Source organism: Arachis duranensis, chromosome 3, assembly GCF_000817695.3.
Source record: "Arachis duranensis cultivar V14167 chromosome 3, aradu.V14167.gnm2.J7QH, whole genome shotgun sequence".
Taxonomy (NCBI): domain Eukaryota; kingdom Viridiplantae; phylum Streptophyta; class Magnoliopsida; order Fabales; family Fabaceae; genus Arachis; species Arachis duranensis.
The window spans coordinates 25356401-25382449 of record NC_029774.3 but is presented as its reverse complement, the minus strand read 5'-3'; the positions used below and the strand labels follow the sequence as shown (position 1 = coordinate 25382449).

General features: G+C 34.1%; 4 protein-coding genes across 6 annotated transcripts; 1 reads left to right on the top strand and 3 right to left on the bottom strand.

The window, feature by feature from the left end:
• The first annotated feature begins 391 nt into the window (after positions 1-391).
• LOC107478148 (electron transfer flavoprotein subunit alpha, mitochondrial) lies at positions 392-8203 on the top strand. Its single transcript, XM_052258206.1, has 9 exons — positions 392-683; positions 2997-3121; positions 4537-4748; positions 6060-6220; positions 6491-6646; positions 6770-6847; positions 7762-7791; positions 7861-7934; positions 8015-8203. Exons 1-9 carry the CDS (start codon positions 392-394, stop codon positions 8090-8092), a joined length of 1206 nt encoding a protein of 401 aa, XP_052114166.1. The 3' UTR covers positions 8093-8203.
• Positions 8204-10158: 1955 nt separating this feature from the next.
• LOC107478149 (uncharacterized) lies at positions 10159-11160 on the bottom strand. The gene has a single exon (XM_016098296.1). It carries the CDS (start codon positions 11158-11160, stop codon positions 10159-10161), a length of 1002 nt encoding a protein of 333 aa, XP_015953782.1.
• A 3108-nt stretch (positions 11161-14268) lies between these two features.
• LOC107478004 (60S ribosomal protein L17-2) lies at positions 14269-16142 on the bottom strand (the record flags this gene model as incomplete). The annotated part of the gene is given in 6 exon segments (XM_021137956.2): positions 14269-14452; positions 14533-14600; positions 14825-14927; positions 15005-15235; positions 15866-15906; positions 16106-16142. Coding segments are annotated over 6 exon segments (543 nt in total), but the record flags the coding sequence as incomplete, so codon positions are not given.
• LOC107478005 (NADH dehydrogenase [ubiquinone] 1 beta subcomplex subunit 2) lies at positions 14556-20313 on the bottom strand. Of its 3 annotated transcripts, XR_008006749.1 has the most exons (6): positions 20106-20313; positions 19973-20018; positions 19817-19873; positions 17298-17414; positions 14825-14927; positions 14556-14600 (listed from the first exon to the last, which is right to left on the bottom strand). XR_008006749.1 is itself a non-coding variant. In XM_021137958.2 (4 exons), exons 1-3 carry the CDS (start codon positions 20207-20209, stop codon positions 19817-19819), a joined length of 207 nt encoding a protein of 68 aa, XP_020993617.1. In that variant the 5' UTR covers positions 20210-20313; the 3' UTR covers positions 17387-17474. The 3 variants fall into 3 exon arrangements, 2 of the variants coding, with proteins under 2 accessions (XP_020993617.1, XP_015953590.1); XM_021137958.2 differs by lacking the exons at positions 14556-14600; positions 14825-14927 and having other exon boundaries at positions 17387-17474; XM_016098104.3 differs by lacking the exons at positions 14556-14600; positions 14825-14927; positions 17298-17414 and adding an exon at positions 18589-18845 and having other exon boundaries at positions 20106-20308.
• Positions 20314-26049: the final 5736 nt, after the last annotated feature.

Here is a 26049-nt window from a genome sequence, read left to right as displayed (position 1 = left end):
TCATCAGATTCAGTTTCTTTCTCAGGAGATGAATCCTCAATAATGTGCTTTCTTTTTTTGGATTATGTCCTAAAAATCAAACAATTATCAATCAAACAAACACAACAAAATTGATAAAATACCCCCGAAAAGAATGTATACTTTGTTGCAGGACTCTGAAATGTCCTTCTTCTTTTGTGTTTTTTTTTTCTCCTTCTTTTCTTCCTTTTTCATTCTCGTTTATTTCTCTTTCAACTCTACCATCTTGACGGTGCCTTGAAACAGGTAAAACATTAGTTTACGTCATATACATAAAACAAAAACACCGAAATTAAAGAAAAAGATTCTGTTCAGTTACCATATAACCCTTAGTTTCATCTTCTATCCTCTCAAGCAGTAACTCCCTAGTCCAATGCATCACCTAGGACGGCCTAGGGATTGCATCCGCCCCCTTGTTTTTGTGCTTGGATTCATGAAAGTATACAATCATCAGAGCATAGAGGCAGTCATCAACAGATTTATTCTTTTTCAAGACGTGCTCAGTTATGTCCTTGATGAGGAAGTCGAGGATATGACCACCCCAATTCCACTCCCTTATGGTGTCCACACGAAAAATCGGAGGCATGTGGACGGGAGAAATCTTGTTTATTGTTGTCGGCAACAAGAAGACTATTTGAATGTAGAGGATGAACACCTTCTTGAACGTAAGCTGATCTTCGTTACTGTCAACACCAATCTCCATCATCAAGTCCGTTAGTTGCTTCAATGTTTTTCCTTGGAAGCTTCTATAAACTTCCTTGTCCTCCTCAGTAAACTCTTCAAAATAAACTTTGTTTGGAAAGAGGGCCCTTACAAAAGCAGCAAAATAAGATCAACAATTACACTCCAATTCACTTAAAATACACCGAAATACCAGCTATATACACCTCTACTTTTTTAATTACATAAGATAATATGAGTTCAAAAGAATAGATTACGAAAAATGCAAGTATAACAGTTTTGTGTAATTGGTTACTAGATGCATTCAAACCAAGGACAGCTCCTATATTTTCAGGGTTGATGATTAATACACCGTACTAGGTATCTAATTTGTTTGTTATCACATTAAAGAAATATGCCAACTCCTTCAAGAGCTTTGCGGCACATTCATTGCGAGGATGTGCATCAAACCATCAAATCCCAATTCTTGGACGATGGCCTTCTTTTCTTTGCTCATGTTTTGGAACTTTTCATTCAGGAGTCTTGTTGAACATCTCAAATCATGAGTTTTCTGTAAATAAACGAAACGAAAATCATTTAAATAAGCTATATTTATACAAAGAAAATTGAGTTGGTCTAAGATATATGTGCTTACACTTTATTTTGGTCCAACAAGGTTCTTACTTGCCATTTTTACTATAAGGAATAAAAAATATGGTTAATAGATCACAACATCACCAGTTATAGTCGAACTCGCTTGATATACACCGAAATACAAGCCATGTACACCTCTAGTATTTTTTTTATTACATGACATAATATGAGTTCAAAATGATATTCAAGTTAACTAAACATGCATAAAATGGCACCAGAAACACAAGAACAATATTCTATTTCTAGTTACACCAGGAATAGGACAACAGCACCAGTTACAGTCGAATTCGCTTTATTTACACTGAAATACAAACCATTTACACCTCTAGTATTTTTTAGATTAAATGACATAATATGAGTTCAAAATCATTTTCAAGTCAACCAAACACGCATAAAATGACACCAGAAGCACAAAGACAATATTCTGTTTCTAGCTACACTAAAGATAGGACAACAACACTAGTTTCACTCGAATTCGCATGATATACATTGAAATACCAGTCACATACACCTCGATTATTTTTTAGATTACATGACATAATATGAGTTCAAAATCATTTTTAAGTCAACCAAACATGCATAAAATGACACAAGAAAGACAAGAACAATATTCAAGAATAACAGTACTAATTATAGTCGAATTTACTTGAAATACAGCGAAAGATTCTATTTATACAAACTCAATTCTAAACATGCAAACATTCACAAAACACATGAAAATATACGTTAAACTATACGGGAAACAGTATGTAAAATGGTTATCACCAATTGAACAGTATGATGAGAACAGTAATATCTATTTTAAACCAAGAACACATAATGAATCTACTTAATAAATAGAAATATGATTACACAGTTTTCGTGTTTGAAATGAGAAAGAGAAAAGTAAAAACCTCGACGATTAGTGAAATAATACTTTGAACAATCTTTCTTCTTTTGTTTTTGTGTTTTTTTATGGAGATTTTGAAGTTTTATTATTGATTTCTTCGAATTTTCGCGACGTTTTTGACAGTTTTTTTAGAGATTTTAAGCGTTGTTTGAATCTTTAGGATTGAGGTCTTAATTGAGGAATAAGAAAAAGCGTCTTTTATAATCATGATTTCGTGAGTGAGCGCGCTATTGAAACGATTGAATGAAATACATGTGCACAGAGTCAGACGGATACGTGAAAATTATTTTTATTAAATTTTACCCAACTTGTATATCTTATAAATAAAAACGGCGCGTATGTATAACAGACATAACAAAAAACTAATATCATTGAGTCGAGTTGATTTTAATCGGTAATTGGACTGCCTGTAAACACTAAACACCCTTACTCTCTGTTTTGAGGGGCCTGAATGCCTGATTTTATTTTTGTTCTGTGCAATATGGATGATAGGCGACCAGTATATATAAATCATAATCAATTAATGATGCATTAAAGATAAGAATAATTCGATGTGAGTTTTTGATGAACAAAACTAAACCAAATCAGCATCCGTCAAGGTTGGGGACCCCCATACGGCACAATTTTCCGCATATTACTAAACACGTCATTCATTGTAAGCACTAAGAAGTCATCACCATCCATCGCCCTTCTGTGTGTTCGAACAGAGCCAATGGCAACAACTCGCATGATCCTCAGAGCAATTAAGAAACGCCCCTTTTTGTTCCCCGTGCAGTTACGGCTGCCACGTCACTGGCTGGTAACGGTAACTCTTCCGTTTCGGTTCTGTTAGCTGGCTCGGGTCCTTCCCTTCATCAAGCTGCTTCACACGCTGCTTCTTCTCACCCTTCAGTCTCTCAGGTACTTGTTGTTATTATTATTATTTGGATAATTACGCAAAGGGCTTCTTCAGATATGGTGGAAAAATCCTATAAACTAGGCGATTTGACTTCTTGAACTTAATTACCAAATTATAGTGCTAACCTCACAGTTATGCTTAAGGAATCCAGTTTCTGAGTTTTGAATCATAGGGTTTTAGTTCCTTTGACCAGTAGTTAGTTGAAGGGGTTATCGGCATTTCAGATTGATGTATTCTTTTCATCCTTCTATTGCCAAATTTTGAAAATTTTGGTTTTGAGATTACCCTAAATTGATATTAGAGTAAACAGTTAAACACCCAATTTGGTTTAGTATTTTAGATCACACACTTTAAGTCTACAACAAATTTTTATTCTCTATCCTTGAGAATAACTCTCATTGGACATATTGGTCCTTGAGTAATTTTTAATCAATTTTTTAATATGCGTGCTGAACAAAATAAGCCTCTAACGAATTTTATTATAACACAATTAGGTGCTCAAAAAATACATTCTAAGACAAACTAGTTCCCCCTTCAAAACTACGCAAAGACTAATCCATGCGACAGAAGTAATTTTTGAGAACTTTTAGAGAAATAAAAATTTGTTGGAGACCAAAGTGTCCAATCTGAAATTCCTTAGGTTGTGTTTGGAAAAGGAGACTAAGACTGAGAGACAAGGACTAAATTATGTTTTTGTATTGTGTTTGGTGTAAAATGTACTGGACTGAGACACTGAGTTATGTCTTAGTATCATATTTGCTTTAAGATAAATATGGAGACTAAGAGTTAGATTTTGAATTTGAAAAGTTAAATGAGAGTATTTTTTAAAAAGAAATGTTATTAAAACTTCAGTCCCTCTCCAAAAATTTCAGTCCATTTTGTCCCCACTTTTTGGAAGTATTGATGGGACTGAAATTTTGTGTCTCAAGACTGAAATTTTAGTTTCAATCTCTGGTCTCCAAACACAATATTTAGTCCCTGTCCCTAGTCTTGGTTGCAGTCCCAGGAAACAAACACAGACTTAGGGATCAATTTGGATGTTTATTCTTGATATTATAATTGGTATTGTTTAGATTTAGATTTGGGGAAATCAGCATATACTGTGCTTTGTTGCAAATATTTAAATGGCTGGTATTATGTTTTGATAAAAGAAAAAAGTTCTGTTAGATAGTCAACAACCAACATAAAAGTTTGTGGAATCTTCATGACGTTGATTGCTGATTGGATGGTTTATAATATGACGGTATGATCTTATTTGATCCATGGAGCCAACTCCACATTGAGAAGAGGCTAAGTTGTACTAATGCTTTTGATATATGGGTGTTCATATCTTAGTGCACAGAGCATTTGCCTTGAAGAAGATTGGATGGACTTCAGGATTTTGATTATTGTTTTGGGAGTGCAACTTGTGGTGCAGGTGCTCATAGTAGATTCAGAAAAATTCAAGAGCCCTCTGGCAGAACCATGGGCAAAACTAGTCCATTTAGTCCAGCAGCAAGGGGGTTATTCTCATATAATTGCTGCTTCAAATTCTTTTGGCAAAAATATCATGCCCCGTGCAGCTGCCCTTTTAGACGTTTCTCCAATTACTGATGTTACTGGAATTTCCGATGCACAGACTTTTGTGAGGTACATTTTTGTTGTGTTTTCATTTTAATATTTACACCACTTTCTGTTTATTGCATCATTCTATGCTGATCAAATATGAAAAATGATCATGATTCAGCACTACTGTTGGATAATCTTGTATTTGCTTTGTAACATGGAATGGAATTGTTGTTACCTTTACTGTATATTCCATGCCCTTGTATGTTTGCACATTCGTCAAATCCCTCAAAAGGGTATTGTTTGTGCTATTGACATTTGATAGATTAAGCTATTGTAATGAGAGAGGCATAATAGCTACAGCAGATTCTGGTCTTCTCCTTGCAGTGACACTAGGTTCTTATTGTTGATCAGACAGCAGATCACCTTGTTTTGCAGAAGAAACTGTTTTATTTGTTTTAATTACAGTCTATTAGTTTAAGGCTTTCAGAGTCTTAATGCTAAAATGCCGTAGATCCATTATTTTCTTAATCATCATTGCTATCTTATTTTATGAATCATTGGGAAGATTGATTGCTCAAAGTTTATAGAAATGCTTGGAAAATCATGAACAGATATTCTTCTACGCTGTCCTTAGCTATGAACTAAGGCATGTTCTAGTTTGTCCAGAATTTTAGTATTATACAAGCTTTTCTTCAACTCAATTTCTTTTATTTATTTATTTATTTATTTTCTTCCTTCTTAGCTTATGTACTTACTTATTTTTTACAAGAACTTATTTGTACTTGCAGATCTAGTAATAATATTGAATCCAGAGTAAACGAAAACCTTTAAAACAGTATTATCTCATGATTTAAGAGTTCAGATTTTAGGAAGTTAATGCTATTAAAGCATATTTGCCATTGCCGGCTTCTGGCTTTGGATAATAAGTCATCAAAACATACGTGAATGCATGATAGTCGTGGTTTTAGATGAGAAACCAAAGTGATATACCGGTATAATGGACACGGTGTTCATGGATATATAGGAATATGTTTTAGTGCTTGCTAAAGGCTTCCTAAAGAAAGATTTACTGTAGAAATAGAGAAATTCTAGACATGAATGGTTTGAAAAGGACATAAATCAATTAATCTTTTCACGAGTTAGTATTCGTCTAACTCTCTTTCTGCTATTGCCGTTGTTGACCTCCTTACCTGTGCTTATTCTTAAAACTAGTTTGCACATTGTAGGATATATTAAAGAGGCCAATAAGAATGGAATTGTATTTTTTGTGTATGTAAGTGTGTTGTTTTACTTGCTAATTTAATAGTAGTGTTTGTAATTGTTATTCATCCATCTATCATCAAATGTTGGTTTTTTCATCTGACTGAAAGTAAGATTTTAACTTCATCTCAGGCCAATATATGCTGGAAATGCACTTTGTACTGTCCGCTATACGGGATCCAATCCTTGTATACTGACGATTAGATCCACATCTTTTCCTGTTCCCCAGAAATCAAATGACTCAAAAGCTGAGGCTTCAATATCCCAGGTCAACCTTTCAAACTTCGATGAAGGTTTGTTTCCCTGTTTAGGATGCATGGACATTTTGTTTTATGGGAAATCGAAAAAGCAAGATTGGGAGTACAGTACTCTGTCGTTATTCATCTGCTGACTATATAGGTATTGGTCGGATGCTTCAAAGAGCACTGGATCAACTGTATCAGGGATATCGTCCACAGCCATTTAAACCTATTTGATCTTTTACAACCCTATCAGATTTTGATATTTAATCGTATCCCTTTTGGTGAGATGAGCTTTAATTATTTTCTTTTGGATTTCAGCAGATCTGAACAAGTCTAGATATATATATCAAACTTCTCAGGATGATGAAGGACCAGATCTTGGAAATGCACGGGTTGTAATTACCGGTGGCCGAGCACTGAAGAATGCTGAGAACTTTAAATTGATAGAAAATTTGGCCAAGAAACTTGGTGGTGCTGGTATTATACTATTATTATTCTCTATATACTTCTATTATGGTACTTTTTATTGGATATTCTCCTTTAGTTTAAAATCGCTTCATCATTGCCAATCCTAGATATGCTTTGTTCCATCTTGTGCAGTTGGTGCCACACGTGCAGCTGTTGATGCAGGGTTTGTCCCAAATGACCTTCAGGTGACAATTTTACTTCCTTTTAGATTTAAACTATGTTGGGTATGACCAAACTCGTAATTGAAGTTTGTTATTATGATCCTAATTTTCATACTGCTCTGTGTAAATGAGATGTGCTTTTGAAGGAATTTAAGATTAGAAGGTTGAGACTACAAGCCTGCATTGTAAGAAAGAGGGATAGGAAGTTCTTATTGAAATATTGGTCGTGGAAAAATTGTGTTTTATTGACATGGATTCTACTGGAGAAGGCTTTCAAGGCAACAATTAGGAGAGTGGACTCGATGGATTGTAGTCCCATAACTAGAACTAAAAGGAGACCTAATAAAATGATTCAAATATAGTGGTTAAGTCATGGATATGCCTACTACAAAGGAACACTGGTATCACTTGATCCATGTAGCTGGCTCCACGCAGTGAGACTAGGCGTAGTAGTTTTTATATTGATATTGATTCTCTCAGTTGTCACAAACAGTGATTCACTGATCCAGTAAGGGTTAATGCTCCTCAAAACTATTCAACTCTCCAAGACACACCAAAAAATGTTGAGACACCTTTCCTTTTCACAACCTCCTTTTTTTTCATTGTCTAATTTGTAAACCCTCTAACTATCACTGTCAATCCCACTAACAGGTGCTTCTCCCCTTTTCATGGCGGCACGTGTTTCCGACCCTTTTACTAATCTCTCTTCTCACTTTTGTAATGATGGCTCTATCCTACCAAACACATTAAAAGGCTGTGAATATGCTTTCATTTTGTCTACCAGGCACCAGCAGTTCTTTATGAATCTCATGTTATCTTTTGCTAGTTACAGAGAGCATTTTTCAAAATATCCTGTCAAATATTAACATCAGATAGTTGAAGCTGCTGTTTTAACGTGATGCATACAATAGCAGCAACAAAGTTTCCTAGCTTCCTAACTTGCAATTCAATATCTATGTAATGATATGTCATTTGGAGGATTTGGATTCCTATGTAATTTCCTTTGCGTTAAATCTCAATGGTCATAGCAACTTTATCATCAATGCATGGACTAATAGCTAGGGGAATGTAACATGATGAGGGATTCTAAGGTTATTGTTGCCGTGAACAATGATGCTGATGCTCCTATATTCCAGGTTAGTGCCTCTTTTGTGAATTTGAAGCTTTCTATTTCGTTTAACAGTGTTGTAATCTGTGTGATGTGTGAAATTTTCAGGTTGCTGATTATGGACTTGTAGGAGACCTATTTGAGGTGATACCAGAGTTGCTAGAGAAGCTTCCTGAGAAAAAATAAAGCATGTAACATGCATCAGTATGAACTGTGCACTTTCTAAATGTATCATCTTATAACATTTAAATTGCTATTATTTTTCCAAAAATAAAGAAAATGAGGTTTATTGATTAATCTCCAGAATACTAGACTCTTCTCTTTTCCTATTACGGTGGATTATGCACCAAATCATCTAGCATTGATCAAAACTTGAGGATTGAAGTGTAAATTTAACAATCTATCTATTCTATTCTTAATATATAAAAGTAGATGGATAAATTTATCCACATTACTTTTAAGATATTTTTCTTCTCCTACTAATGTTATGTCAGCAACATCGCTTATTTGGCAAAACTTTAGAATCAACAACTCGATCTTTGTCAAATCAACTATTATTTTCAAATAAAAAAAAATAAAATATAAAAGTAATAGAAATATATGCAAATTAGGCTGCAAAATTACCATTACTAATGATAGTAATTAGAAATTAATGGTGTCTAACTAAATTTATAACCTACGAGAATCTATATCCCTATATTTATTATATCTTACTATTATAAACAATACAATAAATTTATAACCCCAATAATTAATTTAATTTTTATAAATTATTCATTAAATGTAATAAACATCCATATTACAAATGTCATAATAATCTATTAATCATAATAAATTTTTCGTTACAAATATTCAAATTCCATACTATTTCTTCAAATAATATCAAATTTAGCACAAGAAATTTATTTTCAGGCAATTCACTGAATTAAATAAACTGGACATCAATATTACTAGAATACACATTTTGCAAAGTGGATAACGAAATACATTTTTTCCATAAACTATGTAAACCGCGACAGACGTATCGCGGTTTACAAATGAACGTAATCCGCTACAGGGTGTCGCGGATTACGTTGGAAGAAAAACATCACATAATCCACGGTAGGGGTGTCGCAGTTTATGTGTGTTTTGCAGATGTGCATAAACCACTATAGGGGTGTCGCGGTTTATGCTTTAGTGTGGACTTCGTTCATTTTTCATGGAGGATGAGTTTTTGGATGAAAGTTTGGTTTGTAATTTTTATGTATGGCACAACATAGGATCCTGCTTTGATTTAATTGGCATTAGTCTAATGAACTCATAGAGTTACCAACAAAATTAGAACACCTTAACTCAAGAGAATCACAACTACACAGAGAATCGCTAACAATAACAATGTCACCATAAAACGAACAGCAAGTACAACTTTACTTAACATTAAGTACAACTAAAACAGGATAAGAACACAAATAATTAAGGAAAGAAAAATGTAAGCTAATCATGACGACATAATGACACCTATACGTCGGCACTGGGGGCGGATCCTCGCTGAGGGCAAGTCCTGCGAGTGTGTCCTGTCTATCTGCATAGCCCACATTACTTTGGCTGACTAGTATCGGCCTCATCCATGGTGTTACGGATTCTGTTGACCTCGGTCGCCCTTCTCTGGCACGTCTCATGTTAGGATCAGGAACGATAGTAGGACCGGCATACGGTGACTATAGACACTCTGGAATAGGAGGCAAAAACTCCATTTGGTATACGCTAAACATCTTACTCATGGTATAAACCTCATGGACGTACGTAGCCCAGTCTAACCGCGACTGAGCACAGCATGCAATCGTATGGCAGCACGGGTAATGGAGAGCTTGAAAATACCCGCAGTCACAAGTGCGATCTCTGAGGGAAACCCGATACGTCCCAAGCGAGAAATTACTGGTAGGAGTCGTCTCAGCCACGGTATACTCAGACTGATGTCTGTCAAACAGAGTAACCGTGAAGCACCTCGCATCTTTCAAGTTGTGCTCTATCGCCTTGACTAGTGCCTGTCAAAATCGTTGGCCTGATCCCAACTGCGCCTCTACTGTCTGTCCTTGGGCGATAAAAAGCTCTGCTAACCTTCCATATGTGGATTTGACAAGTGCAGTAACTGGCAGAATCCATGTCCCCTTTAGTACAAAGTTAACACACTCGGATATGTTCGTCGTCAAGTGGCCGAACCATCTGCCCCCATCCTAGTGTTGGATCCACTTATCGTACTCCAGTCCGTTGACCTAATCACACATGGCCGGATTTTCAGTCCTCATAATATCAAACCAGCTGTCAAACTCGGCCTTAGTCTTGGCATACGCCGCATTCACGAGCATTCGCCTTGCATTTTGACCCTTGAAACTGAGAGCAAAATTAGTTGCAACGTGTCGAATGCAATACGCTCGATATGCATGAGGCGGTTTCCAACCACTGTCTGGTGCCTCCAGTGCAGCTTTAATGCCATTGTGTCTGTTAGAGATCACCAGAATCCCTTCCTGTGGGGTCACATGTTGATGCAAGTGGGATAAGAAAAAAGCCCACGACTCAGCATTCTCCCCCTCAATAAGTACAAACGCAACTGGCAATATATTCGAGTTTCCATCTTGCGCAATAGCTAGAAGCAAAGTCCCGCCATACTTCCCATACAGATGCGTACTGTCAATGCTGATTAGTGGCTTGCACTGTTTAAAAGCCTCAACGTATGGAGGGAATGTCCAGAAAAGTCGATGAAAGTACTCTGTAGACTCATCAACCTCACCACCTACACGCACTAGTGAAGTCTTCAACAAAGCTACGGTTCCGTCCATCGTTGCTTGCATCCTAAGGATCCACTGGGGCAACTCCGCATACGACTCTTTCCAATTCCCGTAAATCTGGGCGGCTGCCTTCTGCTTTGCCTTCCACACCTTTCTGTAACTAGGTCTGAATCCGTAGGTTGACTCAGTAGCTTCTTGCAAGACCTTTATGGTAACCGCTGCATCCGCCCTAACTAACGGATAGATCCTCGCACAAATTACGTGGTAATCGAGCTGTCGGTGGTCGCTCGAAATTGAAGTGGCCAGGCAAGTGTGAGCTTCGTTATACCTTCTAACCTCCCAATTACCCTTGCACTGTCGAAGTGCCACGTGGATCATCCAGGTGCAGCCGTTTCCAAACTCCTTACATCTCCCAACATACTTCAGATGATCAGATTCCATAACCCGATACTGAACTCCACGACAAATGCTATAATCCTTAACACTCATCACAGCTTCCTCCTTAGTCTGGAAAGATTGGCCAATCTAAAATTCCCTAGAAGTATTGCCATCATGTAATCCTTGGTAACCGAAGGTGTGTGCATCATCCGGTTGTTGACTCGCTGCTTCCAGGTTCAGCATCGAGAAATGTGGGGGTTGTTAGTGGGACCCAGAACTGGATGGCCCCTGAGGTGCAGGTGGGGCCACTGGACTCTCCTCCTCGCTATCCCCTGATATGTGATCGGGCTCATCGTCTGAGTCATCTTCCCGCATCGCATCTTCAACATGATCCGGCTCACCACCACCAACAAGACCAGTAATCAAACCAAGTGACCTAGCTGCCAGTGCTAGAACAAGTGAAGGTGCAGCTAGAAGACAACTAGGTGCAACGACAGGCATCGAAGTAGAAGCACCCCCATTGTCGTCGACTGAGGATTTGGCACTGAAGTCCTGGAACTTTCCATACGGCCTTCCAACTTGGCAAACAACTCGTGTATTCTCACCTCTGAAAAACTCCGCTGACAATGAAACAAGACCCCCATGTCTTCATCCGACCCAATGACAAATGTTTCATACTGCACACCATTTGACACAACCGCCATCGAAATCTTGTAGAACACCTTCTTCACCAACTTGACCCCACACAACCCTGCCTTCTGCAATATGTTCCTCTTCAGATCTGACAAAGTATCAGTCAAACGGATAAAAATGGTCAGCGGTTCTTTATCAGTGAACTTAACACCATGCCTATTACTTTTTTTTTATTTTACCAGAGTAGTGGACTAGAACCATCATGCTCTCCTCACTATCCATTTGTGAAAGTGTGAAAATGACTCTCCTCAAATGACCCACTCCCTATCTTGCTTGGTATTTATCGGCAAAACAGACTAAAGCATAAACCGTGACACCCCTACCGCGGATTATGTGATGTTTTTCTTCCAACGTAATCCGCGACACCCCTGTAGCGGATTACGTTCATTTGTAAGCCGCGATACCCCTGTCGCGGTTTACATAGTTTATGGAAAAAATACATTTCGGTATCCACTTTGCAAAATGTGTATTATGGTAATATTGATGGCCAATTTATTTAATTCAGTGAATTGTTCTTTATTTTCGCATTACACAACATCTCAAACTTACTCAATGGAGCATCATTCTTTGGATAATATCACCAAACAAACAGACAATTGGTTTATCAAAGTTTGGGTGGTTTGTCTATAGGAAACACTAACGCCCACAAATGAAGAAGAGTCGCTTTGCTTAGAAATATGAATATATTAGATGAAAAGGTACAAAATAAAGATATTTATTGTATTTTTAAATTAATTTACGAAAAAATACTTTAATTATTTTTGCTTTTTATATTCTTTATATTATTTTATAATACTTTATATATAATTGTATTTTAATATCGTTAAAATTATACTTCTTTCAATATGCTATTTATTGTTTCTTGGCTAATAACTTCAAAAAAAAAATGTAATCAATTTTTTAAGTAATTATTAACTATGATTTACTAACACAGTAGGAAACACCTCTTTATGTAATTTTGAAGAGAAATATGATGAACAAATTCAAACATTTGTTACGAGAAAGAAAAGTCTATACTATAGACCAATTAAATGTACAATGAAAGCAAATTTTTTACTCACAACTGTTGTGAAAGAAATTAAAGATCAAATTTTGAATATTTTTCAACATTATTTTGAATTTGCATTACTCGAAACATTGTCTGATAGAGTGGGTCAAAGAAAAATATTAACAGGTAATTTCACTTTATACTATTTCAATTATTCTTGTTAAAAATAATTTATTCGAAAAAAATTTTACACATTTTTGTTCTTTTTATTGTAAATGTCATTGAAAAACTGCATGCATAGTAAGAGATTACGAAAAAAGAAAATCATACAAATTCAAGACACATCTTCGGAAGAAGAACATACATGCAAAGATAGAACAAACAACACAATAAAAAGTGCATACAACTCAATAATTCATAAAGAACATGCCTTCACAAAAACTTACGACAGAAAGAAGAAAATAACTTTAACAATAACCAATAAAAAAAGGAAGACGAGCGTCAAATAAGAAGATTAAGTCCATCAACTAAAACAAATACAAATATCAAACTACCAAATAAAAATATCACTTTGTATAATTCTAACATCCAAATCTTTTGTACTACAAATTATTTTAAACAAAATAGCTTTTAAATTTATCTTTAATTTACACCTATTTAATTTAATTTTACAAAACATAATAATTTTTAATATTTATTATATACTATCATTAATTTATCGATCGCCATAGCATGAGTCTCATTCTAATTAACATGAAAAGTGGACGTCGTTGTTAAGTTTGTGATAAGTTAGTAAGTGTTACCCTCCAAAGTGGCTCGCACATCAACAATCTACCAATTTTTCCAATTTCCAATATTATTTTGCTCCATATTTTAGGTTTGTGGATTATTTTATGAATTCATAGTTGAAGTGTTGAAAATTTAATGCTACATCCTAGTAACTTATTTCCCTTAAACTAAACATTCAAGAATTTAGCAAAATGCATTTCAGCAACTGCACTTAAAAGTCCAATAATCAGTTTAAATAAAAAAATGCATTCAATTTGTTTTTTCATTTCTTTTTATTTTTTATTTTCGAATATTTAAAAAAAAAAAAACAAAAGACAAACAAAACAGAATTTTAATGAAAAAACGAGTCTAGAAACAATTTTGATGCAATACCAATCATAATGCCCACTTTAAAACTTTATTCTACTTTAATCATCTTTAAATTTGCAACTTTTATTGAGTTCTTCTCTCTTGATCCAAAAGTAATTATATATTTTATCATCATCCTCACTTTGAAAACCTTGACAAATAGAAACTTTAGTTATAGTTAATATTTTGTTTAAAAAAATAATTAGTGTAATTATAATTTTTAATACAAATTTAAAATATTAGGATAGTTATATTATAAAATAAAACTAATAATTTAAAAAACATTTTAGGAATAGAAGCTACTTAACATAAGGTAACTCACTCTCATTTAACTAAAACTTAATAATAATCAAAAGATTTCCATAACAAATTTCCCATAATCTTAAATTAACTTGGCAAAATATACGAACAAAATTGCTTTTCATTCTAAAAAAACCAATCCATGACAAATGTAGGGCAAACAGAGTAACAAAATTAACACCCTAGGAATTTAGTAACTCAATATTCTGCATCGACAGCAATTTAGGATGAAGCACCACTACGAAGGCCTTGAGACTTCTTGCTTGTTGCCAACTGGGACTCCGGCTACAAGAACAACAATAAATGAACATTTGATGCAACATGAAAATCAAATCAAAATTTTTAAAACATGGTAAAATTAATACCTCTTTCTTAACAGGCTCTTCCTTCTCGGATAAGATCAACTCTATGTGGCAGGGAGATGACATGTAGGCTGACAACAAAAGTCATAACCAATATTATGAAGAATGCAATGGCAACACTCGTTAGAATTAACCACTCCAATTTTCATATACTTATCTTTTGTAATCATATTAAACATCAATATGATAAAAGGAGATTAAAGCTCCGTGAGAAATAGATTAAGGAACCAAAAGATAAAATAGATTTACAAAACACGGGAATCACCCTAGTTAGAGTACTAAGATTATAACTTACGATTGATTCTTCCGTGAGCACGGTAGGTGCGGCGTCTTTGTTTTTGTGCTTGGTTGACTTGGATGTGGGAAATGTAAAGAGCATCCACATCCAAACCTTTCACCTGCACAAACGAAAACAATTTCAAACAGAAGCCAGCCATGGAAAATCAAACACGGCCATGCAATGCAGCACACACACCTCAGCATTGCTCTCAGCATTCTTGAGCAAATCAAGGATGAATTTAGCTGATTTTACAGGCCAGCGTCCTTGTCCATTGGAATGTCTGTTCTTTGCCTGGGCAGTCCTCCCAACACCACCACAGAAGCGTCGGAATGGAATGGCCTGTTTGTGGGCCAAAACATCCTCCAAATACCTCTTTGCCTTAACAAGTGGCAACTTCCTGATAGCAAAGGCAGTCTCCCTAGTGTTCTGTAAAAGAAAACTTCTTAATTCCCGCTCAATAATAGAGAATAATTGAATGAATAATATAAACCATCTTTTTTATTCACATAATATGGAATTTGCTATATCAAACTTTCATCAACAAAAGGGACAAATAAATTAACCCATTATTGATAATGATAAAGCAATGTACAAAATGATTTACAAGGGACCAACAGATAGAAGCATCAATTGACAAAATAATATTTGTAACTAAACCAGAAATTATCAGCCACTAGGCTTTGCAAGTTGGAACTTTGGAGGAGATCAGCAGACTGAGGAAAAGCAAGCGTAGGATGGGAAGAGGTTGAAGAGTTAATGAGGCAAGCAAGATAAAGATATATGCCCAGCACACAAACGCACACTGAAGGTCATTAATTAAACTATTCCACTTACTAAGGCATGCAAATGCAAGAGATACCCAGCTCACAATCCATAAACATCTACCATAAATCTCCACTTCCAAAAACTCATCTATTCACATACACACACATAAATAAAGGAGAAATTGATGAAATTCATGAAAGAGAGCTACAAGTATCATTTAGCCTAGCTCTAAAATTTAGGTATTTAATGTAAGAGCAGTAAATTATTACGAAGGAAAACAGAACATTGTACCTTGAAATGAACCCTCAAATCAGAGCCTCTAGCCTTGCAAGCTACAGTTGCAACCATTACAACAGGTTAAGCTTAAATCAACAATTTGAGCCAAAAAGATAAAAAATAAAAACAAATTCCAGTAACTGTTAACATCGTTTTGAATGCAAATTTTACAAAAACAAAAAAAAAAAAACGCTCAATAAATTGCATATAAGCTAATAGGATCTGAAGACTCAATGAAACCAAATTTGTTCATACACTTGGTGGGATTTTCGGGTTCTCTGGAGTACTTCACCTGAAAAAAGAAGAGTGCGTGGTGAGAACAGATCGAAGAACGGAGAATATCGATTTTAAGCATGAGGAACGAACAAGAAACATTGATTACCATGGCGTCGACTGCAGCTTGTTCTTCCTCTTCGCGGAGGCTACACAGAAGGGTTCTCAAATTAGGGTTTTACTTTCATTATATATTGTATTGCATTTTTTTAATCTTGGACCAAACCCCCAAAACCCTACCCGATCCGTAACCCCGACCCGCCCGAACCCAAACCCAAAAATAATTTTCTCTTTTTCGATGTGTTGCGCGACAGCTTCACCAAGACCCAATCCAAAAAGATGCGAAAGGGTATAGCAGCTATGGAAGCTGTCCGCGCGACTATGAGTGTTCAATCCAAAACCCAGCCGGATCCAGATGTAATTTTTTATAATAAAAATATATATTTTAAAGTAAAATTAATAATATTATATTATACTTTTATACTTTAATTAATATTTTTATATTATATGATCACGAAAATTAATAGTTATTTAATTATATTCCTAAAATTACACTCCAAAATTCACAGTAATCTCACACAATTTCTGTCCAAACCTAGCAATCAGAAAGTTGGGATGTACTCCAGAATTCATAGTAATTTCATGCTGGCACTCCAACAGTTAGCTGATATGTCGAATGAAACTTTTTTCGCAATTTAGTCCTTTTAAAATCCTAATTTCTAAATTATGTTCACTATCTGCAGAGCTTCCCCTTCTCTTCTCTTCTCTTAGACATCAGTATAGCAAAATTGTCCATCTATTCTATTCTGAACAGCTTTCACCACGGCTACTCTAGCCGCCGTGGCAGCCATGTTAGCAACTATCGCTACTTTGTTCACCTCATCGTCGACGCGCCTAAGGTTAATCACGCTATCAACTATTTTTCTTGCAGCATGTAATTAGAATAGACAAACACTTTTTACTTTTAGGTGATATTTAACAATAAACACTACTAATGAGAAGAGAAAAAAAATGAAAAATGAGAGACCTTTGTCATACATAACTCAATGCTGCATGGTGCTAAGGAGGAAGTGATTGGTACTATGTACTTATAGAGCAAAGCAACAACAGCAAGATGTGGGAAATGTAAAGAGCATCCACATCCAAAACCTTTAATGCAATGCAGCACACACACCTCAGCATTGCTCTCAACATTCTTGAGCAAATCAAGGGGTCCTTGTCCATTGGAATGTCTGTTTTCGGCATGGGCAGTCCTCCCAACACCACCACAGAAGCGCCAGAATGGAATGGCCTGTTTGTGGGCCAAAACGTCATCCCAACCATTACAACAGGTTAAGCTTAAATCAACAATCTGAGCCAAAAAATATAAAATATAAACAAATTCCAATGAATCAAAGTAACTGTGAACATCGTCTTGAAAGCAAATTTTACAAAAATGGAAAAAAAAAACGCTCAATAAATTCCATATAAACTAATAAGATCTGAAGACAAATGAAACCAAAATGGAGCATACAATTGGTGGGATTCTGGCCCTAACAACAACCTAGCCACCGTCCTCATGACCTGATGTCCATACTTATTATTCACAAGTAATCAAATCCGATTTAACCCATTAATGCACACACCCTCCATATCCAACCCAACCCATACTAAAAAGCCCATATAATTTGGGCCTCTATTTAATAAATGGACATTCTAATCCAAAAAAAAAAAGAATACTTCAGATTTAGAAGAAAAATGTGTGTAATAATTTAAAGTGGTGACAAGTTCATTCAATAAAATCCATTTAATTTTCTTCATACATTACAAAATAGGTGATCCTATCATGAAAATTTTATAATTGTCTTTATATAAAAATGCATCTTTTTTACCATTAGGTGATAAATTATAGGATTTGATTTGATATACTATAAAAGTGTTATCTTTTTTCAAAATATAGCCAAACAAACAAATCACATTTTTAACACAAGACTCTTTGTAAGAAGATGTTTTTAACATCTTCATTTGAGTAGGTGCCTACAAAATATCCAATCACAGTAATGTTATGTATGCTCTTTTTGAGTTATACCAACTTTGAAAAATGACAAAGAATAAGGATATAAACCATGTTACATGTATACTAAAATCAATTATCAATATAAAATACATATTCAAAATATAAATACACATTGAAAATAAATTAAACTACATATATTTTTACACAAATACATTAGTAGTTAATTTTAATGGTTAATTTTAGTGTACAAATAACATTTTTTATATTTATATATATAGGAGAGCGCATACCTAACACAATTCTATTGTATACTTGGTTTTGTGAGAACCCATACTTTTAACAAAATAAAAAACCATATGTCATAATGTTTTATTTACTCTGGAAGTAATTTAATATCGTTATTGGTGGAACAAATCATAGGCAAGGATTAAGAAAAGGATTGTCAACAACACCAAAGTGCTCAATTAGATACACAAATATTGAGTCTATAATATAAATTACTCCCAATGCCAAAAGACATGAAACATTTATCCAAACAACCATAACTATCGCCAAAGTTGACAGGATATGGTTCTGAAAGCACAATATTAATGTTCATGAAATTATGCAAAAATAAATCTCTTCTTTTTAAGTTTAAATTTATTTGATGCGACAAGGTAAACATTTGAAACTAACGGCAATCACAGACTCTTCAAGATTTGTTGTTCCCCTTTCCTGAGCTGATGTCTGCCGCAAAATCAAATGCATACATGTTAGACGTCACTACGTAAATTATCCTCCGAAATTTTTTTCCCTCCCTGTTTGTGTATCTATGAACTTTCTATATTTAGATGAAATTTTAAATCTCAATCACTTGTCAAAATGTTTGCCAAACACTAAGTTGTGTATTGTATACACCATATATCTCTGATATACAAACTAGAAACAAAGCAACAACCAATCGCACCAGGTATATCATAAAAAATAGAAAGAAACTTTTGAAGAAAACCGCATAATCCTTAAACTCCCACAGTTGAACGAGGATCAGTTATATCTCATGGTGTCACCACGCAAAATAACAAACAAAAAAATGTATCGTTTTGCTAGGAAAGCAACATTTTTCAGCCAACGAAGTAGTAGACAAGCAAAGATTAAAGGGAGGAGAAAATAAATTTCAAGGGAAAGAAAAATGTTGGCAAAAAAAAGTTGCTTCCCAATCTTTTTCCAAAAACATAATGGTGGTAAAAAAAAAAAAAATCAAAGTATCATCAGATTTGATAATATGGTTCCCTTTCTTCTGTTTTCGGACTTTGATTTCTAATGTTTGTAACACATAGATGTCTATAATGATCTATTAACTATTGATAGTTGATTAATAAGTAACAACACTGATCTTAGACAACAAAATAACCATCAACTACAAAAATATTGCAACCACATAGCATATGCCAGCAACAAAATGGACACATTGGGTGTAGAATGCCCGCATTTTATTGCAATAACCAATAAGTTTAACTTTGATGCACTTATAGACCATCATTGAATCATATCCTTGCTTTTGGAAGAGCATTGACACGTTGAATGTGGACAATAGTTATTTTTTCTACTATAACAAGTAGGGTGTGCATAAAACTTAAATACAATATGAAGATAATAACACATTCCATTAATTCAAGTCTCCAACACTAAGATGATGAGGAAATTGAGGAAGATCATACCTAGTGTCCACCACCATGGCCATGATCATCGTGGCCCTCCCAAGGGTGCCTCCAACCCTATAAAAAAAGGCACACAAAAATCAATAATTGGATTGATTAATTTGATAGAAATGGAAATAAAGAAAGCCTGAGAGAGGTTAGAATTGAAAAATTTACCAATACTACAGGACCATCTTGCTTTGCTCTGTAAAACACCCAAAACCTGAAGAACACAAAAAGCGAGACATGGTGAATATGGATCAGTAGCGAGTGCAGATCGAAACGGAGAAAAGGAACGAGCGAAACTAACCACATAACAGCGCAGAGACCCTTGCCGGCGACGGTGTGCCACCGCTTAGGTTGGTGTATGGTTATGCCTTTGTAGGTTGTGCCCTCGCCGTGGCCTCCCCCCATTTTCGACTTCGCTTTGCGAATTGGGAAAATTAGAATGATTCAGTACAGAACGGAATCTCACAAACGAGTAAATAACCACAGTCGTCCGTGAAATTCACGTAATTACCACTAATCCTTAAGATCTCGATCTTTTTAATGTAGTTTTTTAGATAGAGTTCTGAGTATTTAAAGTGGTTTTCGGATATATTTGTAATGATGAGTCATTACCGAAGCGCTGATGTGGACTCAATTTGTCACGCTGGAAAGGCCAATAGCTAACTAAGTTGGCTAATTTTCAATTTGTACCCAAATTGGTCCCTTTTATTATATGTAATCCTAAATCCCCAAATTCTGCTACACTTCATCTCTTTGTCTCGTTCATCTCTTCTTCTTCTTTTTTCATACACTTTCTTTCTTTTCATACACTTTTTACATTGGATGTTATGAAATGTTGTGCTTTCTTTGTAAGAAATTCAATTGAAAATTGATATGAAAACTTGTTTATTTTGTAGCAGATAATAGAGAGTGTTTCAATGAGTGAAAAGGTTAGTGGTGCTGAGAGAGCATACTCTTATGAAGTCTTGAAAAGATTAGACCAGCTCAAGAAGATTCATTTCATCATGGCATTCAAATTCTTGCATTAATTAAAAGAAATGAAGCTATAATTGGTGATTTTAATTAGCTTGTGACATATACTACAGTTGTGCAAGAACTTTAGCAAGTTGTTCCTACTGTTCCAAGCTTATTTCACTAGTCCGATCTGGCTAACAAAACACAAGGCTCATATGATGTGTTGGTGTGTGGGGGCACTCTGGGTATCTTCATTGCAACAGCCTTGTGTGCTAAAGGCCTTAGAGTAGCCATTGTAGAAAGGAATGTATTAAAAAGGGTTACATATCAAAAAAGGAGCTTATGGAACTAGTGGAAGTTGGAGTCCTGGAAGAAGAAGATATTGATAGAGCCACAGCCACAAAATTCAATCCAGTAATTTCTTAATTTGTACACTTCAATTGCCAATTTCTGTGTAGTAAAAATCATCACTTAAGACATACATTACATATCTAAACATGCTGAAAGATTGTATAACAACTTATTGTGCTTATTACCTAACATTGCCAAAAAATTCATTTCATGTTTAACCTCATCTTTTGTGATTAATTCTAAGTTATACAGAATAGATGTGGCTTTGAAAGGAAAGGTGACATCTGGGTTGAGGACATTCTTAATCTTGGTATTTCGTAAGTCCTCATTCCTTAGACTAATTCGGTATCCCTATACCAGTAATGAATAGGGGTGGCAAGCGGGGAAGTCCGTCCCGCCAGAAGCCTGCCCTTTGGCGGGCTGGCCCGCCCCGTCCCGCCTAATTAGGCAGTCCTAGAATCCTAGCCCGCCCCGCCTAACTGCGGGCTGGCGGGCTGGAGGGCTAAGCCTGCCAAAGCTCATTTTTTTTTATTATTAACTACTAAGTAATATATATAATTTCACAACCATATTAATAAATTTATAATTTCTAATGGCATAAAAAATTATATTTTTTATATTCACAAACATTAAAGTCTTTGTAATTATAAATATCTAATAAATATAATTATAAACCAAATTTTCATTCAAAATATAAGTATAAATATTCTCTCCAAAGCAAAATAAACATAATCCAAAACATAATTATAAATATTGTCTCAAAAATAACATAAACATAATTCAAAACACTCAATTTTTATCTTCATACTCTTGTAAGTTAGGTTGGGGGAAGTTAGGTTTTAGGAAAAAAATTACAAAAATACCCCCTCACTAAAAAAAACCTTAGCCCGGCGGGGAAGCCCGCCCCGCCCTGCCAAAGCCCGCCAAAACCCGCGATTTAAGCGGTGCGGGTTAGGCGGACTTTTGCTATTTGGCGGTCCCGATTTTTCAGCCCAGCCCGCCTTTTTTGGCAGGTTACGCGGGCCGGCCCGGCGGGTTTAGGCCCGTTTGCCACCCCTAGTAATGAACTAGAATAAAGTCCTGAATTTCAATTATGAATGAATGATTTTAATTTATCAATGAGTGTATGAATAGGAAGAAAGTGTATGAAAGAAGAAGAAGAAGAGATAAACAAGACGAAGAGATGAAGTGTAGGAGAATTTGGGGATTTAGGGTTACATATAATAGGAGGGACCAATCTGGGTACAAACTGGAAATTAGCCAGCTCAGCTAGCTGTTGGCCCCTCCAGCGTGGTAAATCAAGTCCACGTCAGCGCTCCGGTGATGACTCATCACCAGAAATATGTCCAGGGACCACTTTGAGTATTCGGAGCTCTATCTGGAGGACTACATTGGGAAAATCGGGATCTTAAGGATTACATCGAATAATTGCATGAATCTCAAGGACGATTATAGGTATTTACTCCTCACAGACACAATGCTAAGCTTTTGCAAGTTTTCCGGAAAAAAAAAAGGTTGTTAAGTTCCACTTTTAATAGGTTAATATTTAAATTCGTCACACTGAAAATATTAACTGATATTTAAATTGGTCTTTAAAAAGTCACCAAAAAATTAATCTTTAAAAATTGATTAATCAAATTAATTATTGAAAGATATAATATTAAGTTAAATTAGTTTTTTCATCCGTTAGATAAATATGACATTAAGTGTTATATAATTAAGATTTTAAAAATTGAACTGATTATTAAATCAATTAAGTTACTGATTCACTGGTCTAATAATAAGATTAATTGTAGTTTAACTGAAAAAATTATTTTATAATAAAATAATAAATAAATTTATAATATCTTACAAATTTAAAACACTACATAAAATATTATCAACTAAAATCTTATAATTTTATTAAAGTATAATTGCAAAAGTTAAATACCAAATAATATATAAATATAAAATGTCAATATAAAAGTTTGTCATCAATTATCAAAATTTGCAAAAATTTACTGTAGATTTTTAGACAATTAATATAGTTATACTTTCATTAAAAATAACTGGATTAAATTATACCGCACAAGTTAAAGATAGAGAATATTGCCTTAACGTGGCTAAATTAAAAAGTAAAACCAAAAAATGATAATGTTACACAAAATCACACAATAGAGGCTGAAACAAAAAAAAATTCAACACTGAAAAGAAGTTCAGTGCATTTACATCTTTAGTAGTTTTTTTTTTCTTAATTTCATTTCATAAGCTAATAATTCTTATTATTTTAAACAATCAAGTCATGATTTAGTACATATTACTTTGAGTGTGTGATTTTCTTTTGTTATAGGAGATCTTGAAAGAAATTAAATAAAAAACAAAAAAGAAGAGAAACTGACAATAAAATCAAGCAAGGATAGGAAAAGCTAAACAGAAAATTTTCTGAGTTAAATAGAAGAGTTTCTATTTACACAGAGAGCTCCCAAGCACCCATGTGCTTTACATAGGCTCCATGCGCCTTATATGGTGAACCATGCACTTTACATGGTAGTCCAGACGCTTTACATGAGATTCTAGAAGTCTTCGAATTCTCAAAATTGAACCATGTGCTTAAGGGGTGGAAAAAGGGTAGGTAATCTGATAGGGGCTGCAGCTTAACTTGTGTTTGGCCTTACCCAATCTGATCTAGGTAGGTCTAGATTCTTTTAAAAATCTTAATACGTTAACAGGTTCAGTTCACTAATTAGTTTTATTGGTCTATCAGGCCTGCTTGAATCTGTTAAAATATAATTAAAAATTAGCCTTATTAGTCTTATTAGTCTTATTTTTGTATATTTTAAATACGTTAAAAGTTTAAAATTTTTTATAAATATTAAATATATGACATATTACATATAAATATTTTTTTAAAAAAATAATTTTTTTAAATAATATTTTTATTTTTGTAAAAAAATTATTAGATCTTTCAACAAATTTCAGGCCAAATCAGATTAAATAATAAACCAAACATGTTAAGAGCAAAATCTAGTCTAATCATATAATTTCAGAGGCTTTTAAGTCTCCAAAATTGAATCATGCGCTTTACATGGAGTCTTGGCGCTTTACATGCAGAGTCGTGCGCTTTACAAGAGCCTTGTGCGCTTTATATGTGCAAACAAAGGCCTCAATTTCTCCTAGATGGGCTTCTGCCTTACATGCCTCACATGCGCTTTACATATGGTAGTAAATTACTCTCAGAAGCTTATAATCTAATGCCAAATCTCTCATTAATCTCTAATCCCTTGAAGCACTTGAATTGATGATTAAAACTTAAGTACAAGGTTCATGATTTAAAGTATTGATTGACAATAATAAAGAATAAAAAGTTATTGAAGGAACATTAATTAGTTAAATTTAATTTTATTTTAATTTGATTTGGTTTGGATTCTAAATTAATTAAGTTTATAATTAGTATTTAAAGAATGGGAGAGATACTCACGTGGCTCGCTTCTTCAGTAGTTTTTATAATTTATAATTTTAAGTTTTTTTTTTTTAAGCATGAGTCACTAATCTCTTTGGTTAAGATTAGGATCTCTGTTGATTCTAACGGACTAAGAGCTTGTTTGAGTGAACTTTTAAGAAAAGATCTTTTTTCGAATTATCTTTTTTAAAAAGATCTTATGAAAAAGTAAAAGTAATTTTATGTTTAGGTATCTCATGTAAAAAGATCTTTTTATCTATTAATTATGATTGGGTATAACGATATAAAAGCACTTTTTTGTTTATTTAGTATATGAAAAACATCTTTTTTTAAGGAAAAAATATCTTTTAAAAAAGATGTAAATTACAGCTTCTCAAAAAAATATTTTTTTATATTTTTCTTTTTATTACTAGAAATTTTTTAAACATGTTAAAAAATAAAAAAAATATTTTTTCATTAAAATTTTTTTTATTAAGATAATGACCTCCAAACAAACACTAATACTATACTGAGAGAAGAGGGTATGATTTATCGTTTTCTTCTATCTTATTTTGCTTGGTTTTTCTTTCATGAACCTAAAACCCTGTTGTTTTGAACAGGAGTGTTCATTATCTAATTCGATTCAATTCTGATGTATATTTTATCATATTTAAATTTTTTTCTGTTATTTTTTAATGATTTAGTTTGGTTCAAAGTTTTTATCACATAAAATTTATAGATTTATATATACTAATTTTATATTAGGTCGACTCAATTAAATCGGTATATTTCGGATTTTTTAGATTCACATTAAAATAAATTTGATTAAATATTTGGTACAAGTATTTTTCTTTTAAAATAATCCTAAATTTACTTCAACTACTGATTTTTTTTATGATATTTTTGTTCAATAAAATATGATTACTCATGCTTTGATATCAAAATCACTTTGAGAAGAAGTATTGAAAATTTATAAATTATTATTTAGATTCTTGATAAAGTTTTAAAATTTTGTTTAGAATCGGTTCGTCATTGCCTATCCTAAATATGCTTTGTTCCATCTTGTGCAGTTGGTGTCATATTACTGTTGTTGATGCAGGGTTTGTTTCAAATGACCTTCAGGTGACATATCATTTTGTCTACCAGGCACCAGCAGTCCTTTATTAATCTCATGTTATCTTTTGCTAGTTACAGACTCTTAGCATTTTTCAAAGTATCCTATCAAATATTAACATCGGATAATTGAAGTTGCTGTTTTAACGTGATGCATAAAATAGCAGCAACAAAGTTTCCTAGTTTCCTAACTTGCAATTCAATATCTATGTAATGATATGTCATTTAGAGGATTTGGATTTCTATGTAATTTTCTTTGCATTAAATCTCAATGGCCATAGCAACTTTATTATCAATGCATGGACTAATAGCTATGGGAATGTAACATGTAGGTAGAGCAAACTGAGAAGATTGTTGCCCCTGAACTCTACATGGCTTTCGGTGTATCCGGAGCTATTCAACACTTAGC

Excerpts from the sequence above, each read along its gene's own strand:
- LOC107478148 (XM_052258206.1), top strand. The coding sequence starts at position 392 with ATGCATCACCTAGGACGGCCTAGGGATTGCATCCGCCCCCTTGTTTTT. Across the intron at positions 684-2,996 it reads GGATGAACACCTTCTTGAAC|TTACGGCTGCCACGTCACTG; the intron begins GTAAGCTGATCT and ends TTCCCCGTGCAG. Across the intron at positions 7,792-7,860 it reads TGGAGGATTTGGATTCCTAT|GGGAATGTAACATGATGAGG; the intron begins GTAATTTCCTTT and ends ACTAATAGCTAG.
- LOC107478149 (XM_016098296.1), bottom strand. The coding sequence starts at position 11,160 with ATGAGTGTTAAGGATTATAGCATTTGTCGTGGAGTTCAGTATCGGGTT.
- LOC107478005 (XM_021137958.2), bottom strand. The coding sequence starts at position 20,209 with ATGGGGGGAGGCCACGGCGAGGGCACAACCTACAAAGGCATAACCATA. Across the intron at positions 20,019-20,105 it reads GGTCTCTGCGCTGTTATGTG|GTTTTGGGTGTTTTACAGAG; the intron begins GTTAGTTTCGCT and ends TGTGTTCTTCAG. Across the intron at positions 19,874-19,972 it reads AAGATGGTCCTGTAGTATTG|GGTTGGAGGCACCCTTGGGA; the intron begins GTAAATTTTTCA and ends CTTTTTTTATAG.